This window comes from Lipophrys pholis (genome assembly GCF_963383615.2).
Source record: "Lipophrys pholis genome assembly, chromosome: 11".
NCBI lineage: Eukaryota > Metazoa > Chordata > Actinopteri > Blenniiformes > Blenniidae > Lipophrys > Lipophrys pholis.
The window spans coordinates 2,005,004-2,019,667 of NC_137631.1; the positions used below are offsets into that span (position 1 = coordinate 2,005,004).

The 14,664-nt window shown below is 44.5% G+C and overlaps 1 protein-coding gene across 2 annotated transcripts in view; it reads right to left on the reverse strand.

The window, feature by feature from the left end:
• The window catches only part of ptprz1a (protein tyrosine phosphatase receptor type Z1a), a 72,470-nt gene that overhangs the window by 30,429 nt on the left and 27,377 nt on the right, over positions 1 to 14,664 (reverse strand). For both annotated transcript variants that reach the window (XM_080474939.1, XM_080474938.1), the window contains exons 8-11: positions 13,624 to 13,774; positions 8,499 to 8,680; positions 3,567 to 3,693; positions 46 to 86 (exon numbers count right to left, since the gene is read on the reverse strand). In XM_080474939.1, coding sequence (XP_080331065.1) covers positions 46 to 86; positions 3,567 to 3,693; positions 8,499 to 8,680; positions 13,624 to 13,774 — 501 coding nt within the window. The remainder of the gene's footprint in view (positions 1 to 45; positions 87 to 3,566; positions 3,694 to 8,498; positions 8,681 to 13,623; positions 13,775 to 14,664) is intronic.

Sequence of the window (14,664 nt, forward strand, 5' to 3'; positions counted from 1 at the left end):
CAGCAGCTTTTAGGAACATAAAGGAAATATAGAAACTTTCTTCACCTCGTCAACAAACAGATCTGAATCTGGATCCGGAGGATTTTCTGAAGAAACAGAAAGATCAGTCAGGAAAACCGCCAAGTTATGATTGATTAGGTTCAAACAGAAGAACAACTGGAAAAGAGGTGGAGAGGAAGAGTCGTATGGCGTCAATTCAGTGCCAAATTCACAAGCACACAAAAACTGTAATCACAGTCCGACACTTGACTTTCTCAGCCTCGATAGTACCGACTGTACCTCTGACCAGGAAACAGTGACGATTAAAGTGACCAATCAGAAAGGAGGGGGATTACCAGGCCGTCGATGCCCCGCCCCCAAAGAGCCAAAACTCAACATCACGGGGCAGAAAGTGTCTGACTGTGTGATTACACTTTTTATGTGCTTGTGAATTTGGCACTAAATTGACGCCATAGCGTTGAACTGGTGGAAACAACAAGCCTGTGAGACGACGCCAGGAAACAGCAGGTCAGCAACACAACACAACACAGAAACACAACACACACAACACAACAACAAACAACATAAACATACAATGCACAAAACAACACAGCAACACAACAAACAACACACAAAGCAACAAAAACAACAAACACACAAAACACAAATCAAACAAAGTAAACAAAACAGCAAACACACAAAACAAACACACCAACACACACAATAAACAACAGAACACACAAAACAACAAACACAAAACTCCAATGAAAAGCATTTGCGAGGAATCTTTCTGTTTTATCGTCTTTGGAAAACAAGACGGGTCAATTAAAAAAAATAAAACTAGGGATAGACGATTACCAGCCGGGTCAATTATTGATATTACCGATTATCAATATTTCTGATTATTAATGTTAGTGAGGATCAATATTGATTATCGGCCGGGCCGATAATCATTGATATCAATAATTGTTAATATCAGCGATGGACAACTTTATCAGCCGGGTCGATTATTGATATTACAGATCATCAATATTTCTGAAAAACTGCAAACTTTTATGTTCTAATAGTGTAACTTCATAAACTCCGCCCCCCTGGAGGATCAGAGGAAGTCGACACAGAGTATTGCAGCAGCGTGAGGAGCTGAGCAGCACACGGCGGGACAGGAAGTGAGGTGGAGACGGTCTGGATCTCGGGGACAGGAAGTGGACAGGAAGTGACCGTCTGGATCTCGGGGACAGGAAGTGAGGTGGAGACGGTCTGGATCTCGGGGACAGGAAGTGGACAGGAAGTGACCGTCTGGATCTCGGGGACAGGAAGTGAGGTGGAGACGGTCTGGATCTCGGGGACAGGAAGTGAAGTGGAGACGGTCTGGATCTCGGGGACAGGAAGTGAAGTGGAGACGGTCTGGATCTCGGGGACAGGAAGTGAGGTGGAGACGGTCTGGATCTCGGGGACAGGAAGTGGACAGGAAGTGACCGTCTGGATCTCGGGGACAGGAAGTGAGGTGGAGACGGTCTGGATCTCGGGGACAGGAAGTGAGGTGGAGACGGTCTGGATCTCGGGGACAGGAAGTGAGGTGGAGACGGTCTGGATCTCGGGGACAGGAAGTGAGGTGGAGACGGTCTGGATCTCGGGGACAGGAAGTGAGGTGGAGACAGTCTGGATCTCGGGGACAGGAAGTGAGGTGGAGACGGTCTGGATCTCGGGGACAGGAAGTGAGGTGGAGACGGTCTGGATCTCGGGGACAGGAAGTGAGGTGGAGACGGTCTGGATGTGGTCTTACCTCTGGCAGCTAAGCGAGGCGTGGCGACGCAGAGCGGCACGTGAAGCGTGAGGTGAGGCGTGTACAAGGTGTGAAACGGCGCCAACATGGAGTCAAACAATAAAAGCTGAGGTAGAAACTCAGGAGGAAGAAGCATGAACAGAAAACTGGTGGCAGAATTAAAGCTGCGGCTGAAACTAAAACTCTTCTTCACTCCAGAACAATTCCTGCAGTAACTGTTTGCTTTGTTCCTGAACCAGAAGAAGAACCGTGACTTCATCACCGAGGTTTGACTTGTCCTGGACAGGAAGTTCTACATCAATCAAGCAATAAGTCAGTTTTATTTCAAACATTGAGAAATGCTGGCAGAAGGAAAGCGGACAGTTTTTCACTCACTTACAAATCAATGAAACTTTAGAGGGTTTATGGTGTTTGGAGATTAAAAACTAAGTAATAATCAGCGCATCTCAATTTACACTTGAATGCTGTGATTTTGTAATGTTTTTCGCATCATATATTTATATGATTATATATATACAGTATATATGACAATACATATATTTATATGATAATATTGAGCTACATGGCCAAGCTGCTACAGCATCACGGAAAACTTTAGATTACTGCTGAACAGACAGAAAAACATTTGTAAATCCACTGGACGTCTTCCGGTTCTCGAACTTTATTTCATAATAAGTTTTTCTCCTCAATCGGTCAAAATGTCTCAAAAACTTTAAACTTCCTACTGCATTGTGTAGGAAAGTATTAGAGCGTCTGACTTTAATTCACTACTGTTGAAATTAAACAACTGTCCTCTTCTCGTAAAACAACCAAATGATAGAGCGTGACTTTTATTGATCTCGTTGGCTGTGAACATGAATAACCAGGAACCGTCAGCAGAGATCCAGATCTAGAAAGAGGATGCAGAGTGTGGAACCTTCGTCACCAGACGTGTTCGTTTATTCAACGTTCAGCCGACCAGTGAAGTTACACAGAACCACAGGAGCAGAAGAAAGACAACCACAGAAACACGTGAATGAAGGAAGAAGGAAACGGTACAGAGTCGGATGTGAAGGAAGAAGAAGAACGTCAATGAGACGATGGAAATATGAAATATAAAGAAAGCAACAAGCTGCTGGGCTAATGTAGGACCAGGACACACACACACACACACACACACACACACACACACACACACACACACACACACACACACACACACACACACACACACACACACACACACACACACACACACACACACACACACACACACACACACACACACACACACACACACACACACACACACACACACACACACACACAGTGTGTATGGTTTTATATATACATGTATGTGGGTATATGGAGTGTCCATATAAACCGGAGAAATTCCCAGCACACGTGGGGAGAACATGCAAACCACACAGGACTACAACCAGCCACCTTCCTGCCGTGAGACGAGTGCTCTCCACTGCACCACTGTCACAGTTAACTCCATCACTAATACACCAGTAAATGTTTCATAGTTGTGGACGAACAGCCTGTGGTCGTAGAGCGGAACGCTACGCTCTGTTTCGGTCTGGATATTGGGCTTGGTGTCGGTCTGGGTATCGGGCCTGGTATCGGTATGGGAATCGGGCTTGGTATCGGGCTGGGTATCGGGCTTGGTATCGGTCGGGGTATTGGGCTTAGTATCGGGCTTGGTATCGGTCTGGGTATTGGGCTTAGTATCGGGCTGGGTATCGGTCGGGGTATCGGGCTTAGTATCGGGCTTGGTATCGGTCTGGGTATCGGGCTTGGTATCAGTATCGGTCACTCTTACCAGGCTGGTCGACGGGCATGACGACGGCCAGCGGCTCGCTCACACGTCCATACAGACCATTGGTGCAGACCGCCACGACCCGGACCACGTAGCTGCTGTTTGCTAGCAGGTCGTCCAGTATCGCCCCCTGGTGGAAACGAAAAGAAAAACCAGGTCACAGGAGACAGAGACGCAACGCTGCAACGCTGACAGTTCAGAAGATTCACTGGTCCGGAGAAGTTCTGAGTGTTTGGCTCTGCGGAGGAACTTTCTGACATCAACTCTTCTTTTTTATCCACGTAAAGACTTTGACAGGAGGCGGTTCCACATAGCAGTAATGTTCCAGTACGATACAGTGCGGTACGGTAGAGTGTGGTACGGTACGGTACAGTGCGGTACAGTACAGTACGGTATACTGTGGTACGGTATAGAGTGGAACGGTACAGTACGGTATAGTGTGGTACGGTACAGTATGGTAAAGTGCGGTATAGTGTGGTATGGTACTGTATAGTGTGGTACGGTACAGTGCGGTACAGTAGAGTGTGGTACAGTGCGGTACAGTACAGTAAGCTATAGTGTGGTACGGTACGGTGCAGTTCAGTACGGTGCAGTACAGTGTGGTATGGTGTGGTACGGTACAGTATGGTATGGTGTGGTACGGTACGGTGCAGTTCAGTACGGTGCAGTACAGTGTGGTACGGTACAGTATGGTATAGTGTGGTACGGTACAGTGTGGAATGGTACGGTACAGTGTGGTACGGTGTAGTGCGGTAAAGTGCGGTACAGTACAGTACAGTATAGTGTGGTACGGTATGGTACAGTGCGGTACAGTGTGGTATGCTATGGAATAGTGTATTACAGCACAGTACAATATGGTATGGCACAGCATAGTGTGGTACGGTACACTGTGGTACAGTACGGTACAGTGTGGCACAGTATGATATGGTAGGGTACAGTGTGGTACTATTTGTACATACAAAAGAAAGAAAAAGTATATATAAAAAATATATAAAAATAAACATAGTCCCAATACATAAAATACTGCATGTTGTTCGAAAAAGGAGTGGGAATAAATACAAAACTTTTTTAATTTCCCACCCCTTATCACCTATTCTTAAGTTTGTACACATATATCCTTATAATTACATAATACAGCTACCAAAATATATACCATACATACATTTTTATACATATCCATATAAATTTATACCACATATGCACTTCAAAATATATATATTATGCCATATATACACTTCATAAATATCTATATAAATATAGAATTATAAATCCAAAAATGTACCACACACACACACACACACACACACACACACACACACACACACACACACACACACACACACACACACACACACACACACACACACACACACACACACACACACACACACACACACACACACACACACACACACACACACACGCGCGCCACTTTATTAGGTACACCTTGCTAGTACCAGGTTGGACCCCTTTTGACTTCAGAACTGCCTTAATCCATGGTCAGCAACAATACTCAGGGAGGCTGTGGCGTTAATACGATGCTCAATTGGTACTAAGGGGCCCAAAGTGTGCCAAGAAAGTATCCCTCACACCATGACACCACCACCACCACCCTGAACCGTTGATACAAGGCAGGATGGATCCATGCTTTCATGATGTTGACACCAGATTCTGACCCGACCATCCGAATGTCGCAGCAGAAATGGAGACTCATCAGACCAGGCAACGTTCTTCCAGTCTTCTATAGTCCAGTTTTGGTGAGGCTGTGGGGGTTGGAGCCTCAGTTTCCTGTTCTTAGCTGACAGGAGTGGCACCCGGGGTGGTCTTCTGCTGCTGGAGCCCCTCCCCCTCAAGGTTCCAGGTGTTGTGCGTTCAGAGACGTTCTCCTGCAGACCTCGGGTGTAACCAGTGGTTACTTGAGTTACTGTGGCCGTTCTATCAGCTCCAACCAGTCTGGACATTCTCCTCTGACCTCTGGCATCAACAAGGTCTTTATTGATTTGTCTCTTTTTTTCCCAGGACAAACTGAAAAAAACCAGGGCAGTATATCATTGTACAAATGTAGTTGAGGGTTAACTTAATCTAGACAGAAATAGGATATATTAAAAAAACAAAACAAGAGAAGACAAAAAAAAAAAAAGGGTAAGTAAATAAATAATTAAAGCAAAGAAAAGAAAAGAGGGGAGTATCCTGTTGGGAGCTTCAATCTATTTTCTCAGTTCTTTTGCAGTTTTTGTCTTCCGTCGATCTTCAATCTTTCAGTCTTTATCAGCTTATCAGGTAACGAAGCTGAGTAGAAGTATTCTTTCAGTTCTGGGAGACCGTTCCTCCTTTACCCTCTAGCAGCTGGAGAGTTTCATAGCTGATTCTGGGTTTCCTTCCTGCCCAGATGAGTCCAGATATCATCCTGTCCCGGCTCATGAATTGGGTATGAGGGACATCTATAGGTAGAGCGTGGAAGAGGTAGAGAAGCTTAAGTAGTATATTTATTTTAATTATTTTGATTCTCGAGGTAAGATCCAATGGTGGGGTGGACCATCTTTGAATGTCATTTGATATATGTTGTGTTAGTTTGTCATAGTTTTCTTTGTACAGTGTTGATAATTCTTTAGTGATGGTGACCCCCAGATATTCAGTTTTTTAAGCTCCAGTTAAGATGGAATGATTCCAGTATCTCTCTTGGTGGCGTGTAGTGAAGTGAAAGTATCTGAGTTTTTGTAATATTCATTTGGTATCCCGAGAGGCGTCTGTAGGTTTCCAGAAGTTCCATCAATAGTGGGAAGGTTTTTGTTGGTTGCTCTAGGAAGGCGATGATGTCATCAGCAAAATTCCCCTTTCATGTTCCGTTCTATTTCCTGTGATACCTTCCAGTTCTCTATTCTGGTGCACCACCAGTGGTTCTACAAACAGAGCAAATAATGTGGGCGACAGGCAGCATCCTGGTCTGGTTCCCCTCTGTAGGTTAATTCTGTTGGTCAAGCTTCCATTGATCCTCCTTCGAGCAGTGGGTGACTGATAGTGGTTATACATTGTCTTGATTTCCTATTGAATCCAAACCGTTGTAGTACTTGGTACAGGAATCGCCAATCTACACAATCAAATGTTTTTCGGCGTCTATACTTACCGATGCAGTGCTTCGTTTTTCATGCGGTGCTTGGTCTATAATATGCGGAGTTCTTCTGACATTGTCCTGAGTTTGTCGTCCTTTTATAAATCCTGTTTGGTCTTCGTCTGTCATTTCTGTCAATAACTGTCTTTATTGTTGACATGTCGATATCATTCCAGTCTGTAGAGGTTTGGTTTTTACATTTCTTCATTATTAACTGCACTTAGAAAAATTGTAATTGAATTTCTGTACCCCATATCTTCTCTGTCCCCACATTGTGTTGTCTCTGGTTCCTTTATCTTTGCTGCTAAATCTGGTCCCACATTTACCAAGAATTGGTTGAAACCATTCACCACATCCTCATTATTAGTTATGGTCTTGTCATTTCTCACAATGCCGTTTAGCACAGTCCATATACCCTTAATATTGTTTACATTTTTCTCCAGTAATTTATCATAGTATTCTTTCGTACATACCCTCATGACATTAGTTAATTTATTTTCATATTTTTTATATTTTCTTTCTGCTTCTGTAGTTTGATGCTTTAAGAATTGTCTGTATAATGTATTTTTCTTTTTGCAGGCATTTCGTAGCCCCTTGGTGACCCACGGACTATTTGTGTGGTTATGTATATTACTGTATTTCTTTATAGGACAATTTTTATTATATAATTCTTTGAATATTTTTAGGAATTCCTCATATGCTTCATCAACATCTTTTCCTTTATAAAATACATTCCAGTCCTGTATCAGTAAGTAATTTTTTGTGTGCAATTATGGCTTCTTCTGTGTTCATGCTTATATATTTGTATGGTACAGTACAGTACAGCATAGTATGGTACAGTACGGTAAAGTAGAGTACTGTATGGCATAGTGTGGTAAGGTACGGTTCAGTGTGGTACGATATGGTTCGGTGTGGTACAGTACAGTACAGTACGGTACGGCATGCTGTGGTTTGGTACGATATGGTAGAGTACAGTGTGGTAACGTACGATATGGTAGGATACAGTGTGGTACAATGCGGTACACCATAGCATGGTACAGTAGAGTACGGTATGGCATAGTGTGTTATGGTACAGTAGAGTACAGTTTGGCATATTGTAGTACAGTATGGTACGGTACAGTAGAGTAGAGTAAGGTATAGCATAATGTGGTATAGTATAGTACAGTATGGGACGATACAGTTGAGTATGGTACGGCATAGTGTGGTATGGTATGTGGTATGGTACGATACAGTAGAGTACGGTATAGTATAGTGTGGTACCGTACCATATGGCAGCTTACGGTGTACTACAGTATGGAATGGCATAGTGTGGTACGGTACAGTACCGTAGGGTACAATACAGTAGAATACAGTACGGCATAGTGTGGTATGGTACAGTAGGGTACAATACAGTAGAGTACAGTAAGGCATAGTGTAGTTTGGTACAGTAAATAACTGAATAAATAAGTAAATGGACTCACTTCTATCGCGCCTTTTCTCTGACAACGGCCCCAAAGCGCTTTACTGAGCTCATCACATTCACCCATTCACACACAAGTGGAGGCTGCAGCCGTGTAAGGCGCTGTCCCGCCAATGGCAGTTTGAGGATCAGTGTCTTGTCCAAGGACACTTCAGCATGTAGGCAGGCAGAGATGGGAATCGAACCTGCACCCTTCCGATAGGGAGACGACCGCTCTACCAACCGAGCTGTGCCCCCACAGTATGGTGCAATACATTAAGAGTACGGTACGGCCAGGTGTGGTATGGTACGGTATGGTGCGATACAGTAGAGTCCGGTACGGCATAGTGTGGTATGGTAAGGTACGGTCACTCAGTCACTCACTCACCACATCCTGGTCTCCGTCCGTCAGGTATTCGGCGGCGGTGTTTCCGGCGCCGTCCAGTTGGTAGGTGACGGAGTACTTCTCGATGCTAGCGTCGTACACCGCCCGCGGACGCTCCCACGTCACCAGCAGGCTGCTCAGGTTGTACGGCGCCGCCTGGACGTCTTCGGGCTCCGAGCTGCAGACTGAGCAGCACACAGACCAACACCAGGTCACCTCCGGAAACAAACCTCACACTTTTATTCTTGTGCCTGTCGCTTTAAGAGGCGGGGCATGAAGCCCACCATCCCCAGATCTCGCTGATTTTTTTTCTTCTGCTCGTTGTTTGGCATGCTCGGTTGGGCGTACGTAACATTTGGTGATCGTGTGCTGACTTTTGTTAACGACTTGGCTGTTTCTGGGAAAAATTACAAAGAACTTGTCAAAGGTTCTGGAGAAAGTAGTCGCTAAACAACTCCAGGATTATCTGCAGGAGAATAATCTGTTAGAGGACCTTCAGTCCGGCTTCAGAATGAACCACAGTACAGAGACTGCTCTGCTAAAAGTTACTAATGACCTTCTAATGGCCTCAGATAGAGCTCTTCTATCTGCTTTACTTCTTCTGGACCTTAGTGCTGCATTTGATACTGTCCATCATAATATACTCTTAAGGAGATTAGAAGATGCCGTCGGCATTAAAAACTTAGCCTTAAACTGGTTTAAATCATATTTATCTGACCGGTTTAAATTTGTTCATGTAAATAACAAATCTTCAATGCATGAACGGGTCCTGTGTGGAGTACCACAAGGCTCCGTCCTCGGACCCATATTGTTTAATCTCTATATGTTACCACTCGGAAATATTATTAGGAAACACAACATTAACTTTCATTGTTATGCAGATGATACTCAGCTCTATTTATCAGTTAAAGACAATCAGGCCGACCAACTTGTTAAACTAGAGTCCTGCCTCAGGGACGTTAAGTCCTGGATGTCTATCAACTTCTTAATGCTCAACACATCCAAGACTGAGGTTCTAATCCTAGGTCCTAAAAAGCTCAGGGATTACTTTTCAGATAGTCTGATTACCTTAGATAATATTACCTTAACCTCTAACAGTGATATTAGGAACCTGGGTGTTATTTTTGATCAGGATCTGTCCTTTATGTCCCATGTCCAACATGTCTCCAGGACAGCCTTCTTCCATCTAAGGAATATTGCAAAAATTAGAAACTTCTTGTCCTTCAAAGATGCAGAACAAATGCTTCCTGCCTTTGTGACTTCAAGATGAGATGATTGTAACTCCCTAATGTCAGGATGTCCAAACTCCTCTGTTAGGATCTTCCAGCTAGAGCAGAACGCTGCTGCAGGTTTACTAACCAGAACTGGAAGAAGAGAGCACATCTCCCCAGTCTTAGCATCCTTACACTGGCTTCACATCAAATCTAGAATAGAATTCAACATCCTTCTGATCACATCTAAAACTCTTCATCACCAGGCTCCGTCCTATATGGAGAAACTTCTAGAAGTGTCTCACCCTCCACGAGCCCTTGGCTCTGAGGATGCAGGACTGTTGGTAATCCCTAAAGTCCTTCAAAGTAAAAGAGGAGGCAGGAGTTTCAGCCATATGGCTCCTTTACTCTGGAATCAACTAGCAGCCTCGGTCCGAAGGGCCCACACCATTAGTTTATTTAAGAGGAGACTAAAAAGCTTCCTCTTTGATAGAGCTTCTCATTAGGAATAAAATAGGAGCACTAAGTTGAGCTGCTCTAGGCCTAGACTGCTGAGGGGATTTCCTCTCTCCCGTTAAAGGGAGGAACTCTACATTTGGAGCTTCTGTTTCTTGTCTTTCTTTCTCTCTCTCTGTGTAACAACATTACTGGAGCCACCAGATACTGACGGGAGGGGAGCAGGATCCAGGGGATCAGACCCAAGACTCCCAGAGTGGAGTTACCACGGTCCTACTACCCGACCCCACCACAGCACCGGGACCCCCCCACAGCACCGGGACCCCCCCACAGCACCGGGACCCCACCGCAACGGCACGGCCCTTAAACTCCAGATTGAGATTGGTTCATCATCAGACCAACGCTCATCATAGACTTTTCTTAGTATTTGTACTTATCTGGCCTGTCTGCCACTCTCTCTCTTCTATTCCTCTCTCTCTCCCTGTCCTATCCCATGTACTTCTCCCCCCAACCGGTCAAGGCGGATGGCCGCCCCCCTTCCAGAGTCTAGGGTCCGCCCCACGCTTTCTTCCTGAGAGGGAGTTTTTCCTGGTTTCCACTGTTGCTTGTTCCATCTGCAGCTCTGGAAGGTTTAGTTGGGTTCTGTTGTTCTCCATCATTGTAAGAGGCTCTGAGATGTTTGTCGATGTGATTTAGCGCTTTACAAATAAAATTGAATTGAACTTAAAGATTTCAAACTGGAAGTGGGAGGAGTTTGGTAAGAAACAAACTAAATCCTCCCTCTTCAGCACCGGCTGAAGTCGCTGTACTTTCAATTTCACTTTTACAATGTAGCATGTTAGCTTATTGACATAGCACAGCTTAGCTTGCTGTACATTATTTTTCTCAGTGTTGTTGTTAATTGGTAGTTTTGTTTGTTTACTTTAACGAGGCGCAATCTTACTGAAACGTTCTTGTATTGATTCTTCATCTTCTCCTTCTTCAGAAGAGTTCCCCTACTCTGGATTACTTGTGTTGCAACTATGAAACTGTTCAAATATGAATCTAATACTGTGTGTGTGTGTGTGTGTGTGTGTGTGTGTGTGTGTGTGTGTGTGCGCGACCGGCTCTGCAGGAGGAGCTGCAATACATGTTTGAACCACAAGAGGGCAGAACGAGATAGAACAACAAACTGCTGATTCTGACTGAAGTTCCATCAAAACTCCAACACCTCAGCGCCGTGGCAGCAGAGGCGGCGCCAGAGGGAGGCTCGGGGGCGCTGCAGCGCCCCCTAGATAGCCAAAGCACCCCCTTAGCACCCCAACAAATGTGATTTTTTTTCAGCCAATCGGTGCAGCCCACACATTAACCTTTGAACTTACTACTTCCTGTTATTAGGAAAGTCGTACGGCTGCACAAAATAATGCTAAATTATCTCAAAGTAATAGATTACTTGTCCTTTCAGTTAACGTTGTTGTTCATTTACGTTTCGTTTGATTTCCCATCAAAATCTTCAGGTACATTTTGGTGCAACATGAGGGGAACCTCCCTCCAGCCTCACCACTTCATCCTCACCACTTCATTCACTACTTCACCCTCACTTCATTCACCACTTCATCCTCACTTCATTCACCACTTCATCCTCACTTCATTCACCACTTCATCCTCACTTCATTCACCACTTCATCCTCACCACTTCATTCACAACTTCATCCTTCATCCTCACTTCATCTTCACCACTTCATTCACCACTTCATCCTTCATCCTCACTTCATCTTCACCACTTCATTCACCACTTCATCCCAACTTCATCCTCACAACTTCATCCTCACAACTTCATCCTCACTACTTCACCCTCACTTCATTCACCACTTCATCCTTCATCCTCACTTCATCTTCACCACTTCATTCACTACTTCACCCTCACCACTTCATCCTCACTTCATTCACCACTTCATCCTCACTTCATTCACCAATTCATTCACCAATTCATCCTCAATTCATTCACCACTTCATCCTCACCACTGGTGGAAGGAGTCACTTTCAGTAGAAATTAATTCAATATTCTCCTGGACTCTGGTCAAACCTTCAGAGTTGAAAACAAAAAGTCTTTCAGCTGCTTTCAAAGTCCAGAAGTTCAGTTTCCCAGGAATCCTGTCTTGCCTCGGCCTGCAGGGGGCGCCCCACTGTCCTTCCCATTCCGACTGTCAGAGGACGAGCTGATCTGAAACAACTTTTTGAAGCACTTGAAGCCGTCGATGCTCCGCAGTCTGGAGCCGCCATCTTTACCTTCTAAAACCTTTCACCACTACAATTTAAAACATCACACTTTATTTTGTCGTTTCAGTGGAGGACTTTTGAAAAAGCCTTTTGTTTTGTAATTTAAAGTCATTTCAGTAGTTCTGGCGGTCAGCTGGAGCTGCACGACTCGTTTTCTCATTTGAAGCTACTTTCTTTAGTTGTTTTAGCTGTTTTGACTCTTAAAAATCATGAAGTTTGTTTTCATGATTTTTTTTAAAGCTTTTTTCATCTTATTTTCCGTTGTTGATGATATTTTAGCCAGTTTGGCTTCGTTTGACCTTCATTCAAGCTCTCTTTAGCCCAAAGTGTTCTTTTACACTGTGCAAATAAAAGAAGAGAACTTTAAACATGACATTTCCTGACCGCTTCAGGGAGCCATTAGGGGGCGCTGCAGAGCCACAAAACCAGTAAACTCTCTGAAATGAAGAACAAACATGTAGAAAACTGTTGCATTGATGTTTCACAGCCGTTTTTTTATCACATTTGTTTGCTTTGTAGCACAGTGAAGCACCTCTTCCTCTTTTCTCATGGATTGTTTTCCCACTCTACAACACTTTTACCTACATCAGCAATTTTAACCTTTTTCGACTGTGATTTTACCATCGGAACAGTTTTCTTTGTCATGTCTTTGTATTTTGAACCATTTGACCCATTTGTAGTTATTCCAGCTTGTTTGCTCTCTGGAGCTGCTTTTAGCCTGGAGATGTTTAAAAGGCAGTGTTGCATTCATCTAAAAATAAAAACGAAAGCAAAATGTTGTGTCCCGTTGTCCTGCGGTCAAACTTCTGGACTGAGTCCAGATTCTGGATTTCCGGGCTGGAAGGATTCAGGATGAGGAGGTGAAACGTCAGATTCACGTCAAGTCAAACCTGCAAAACCTTCAGCTCTTTTCCTCAAGAAGCTGCTTTAGTCGGGATGGCCCTTGAATTTCCCTGCCAGGCACCTCTCTGAGGCTGAGCGACTCCGGAGTGACGAGCGTGCAGCAACATGCTCAAAAGAAAGAGCAGCGACGTCACACGACTCAACACACACAGGAATGCATGGCTGAGCAGGACGACGTGAAACGACATGTCCTCGTGTGTGTGTGTGTGTGTGTGTGTGTGTGTGTGTGTGTGTGTGTGTGTGTGTGTGTGTGTGTGTGTGTGTGTGTGTGTGTGTGTGTGTGTGTGTGTGTGTGTCACCTGGAGTCAGCAGCTCCTCGCTGCCGGTGTAGGAGGAGAACACCTGACCCACGAACTGCTGCTGCTGCTCCCGGTAGTTGTTCTGCAGGTAATCCATCAGCATCACGTAGCCGGCCTGCTGCATCGTCATCACCTCGCAGAACACCTCCAGCTGCGCGCGCACACACACACACACACACACACACACACACACACACACACACACACACACACACACACACACACACACACACACACACACACACACACACACACACACACACACACACACACACACACACACACACACACACACACACACACACACACACACACACACACACACACACACACACACACACACACACACACACACACACACACACACACACACACACACACACACACACGATTCACATGTAACTGCCACATACTTACAGGTACTCTGCCAGTACTCTGAAGTACAGCAGACCCCCGCAGGTAAACGTGGAGGAGGAGTTCAGAGTGAACGGCTTTCTGTTCAGGCTGTGGTTGAGGTCATCTCCGTTCACATTCCAAAGGTGATTATTAACTTTCAAAGTATCTTCATTTACATTTTTACCATTTTTCTTTCAAAGTTGAGAAAAGATCATCACACTCACAGTCGCTCTGGGAATTTGATTTAATTATTCCTTCTCCTGTAATTATTGACAGATCACAAAACAAAATCCTCCACAAATCAAACTTTAAGGTCCCAGATTATTCTGTTTTTCAACAATTTCACATCAGAGTCCAACAACATTGTGTTTCATCAAATCAGCCTTGGTCCTGAGCTTCAGTCTAAAAGTTCCTCTCGTGAGTTCTGCTGAGAACAGGCTGCTTCTGCTGCACTGACACTGGCTATAATTAACTCTATTACGATGGTTGCAGCTCCATGTCAGGCTTGTATACAAAGTATCGTATCTGGATTGTATTGCTGTCGTATGAGTGTCATGCTGGTATCGTACCGATATTGTCATGGTATCATACTAATATTGCCGTGGTATCATACTGATATTGTCGTGGTATCATGCTGATATTGTC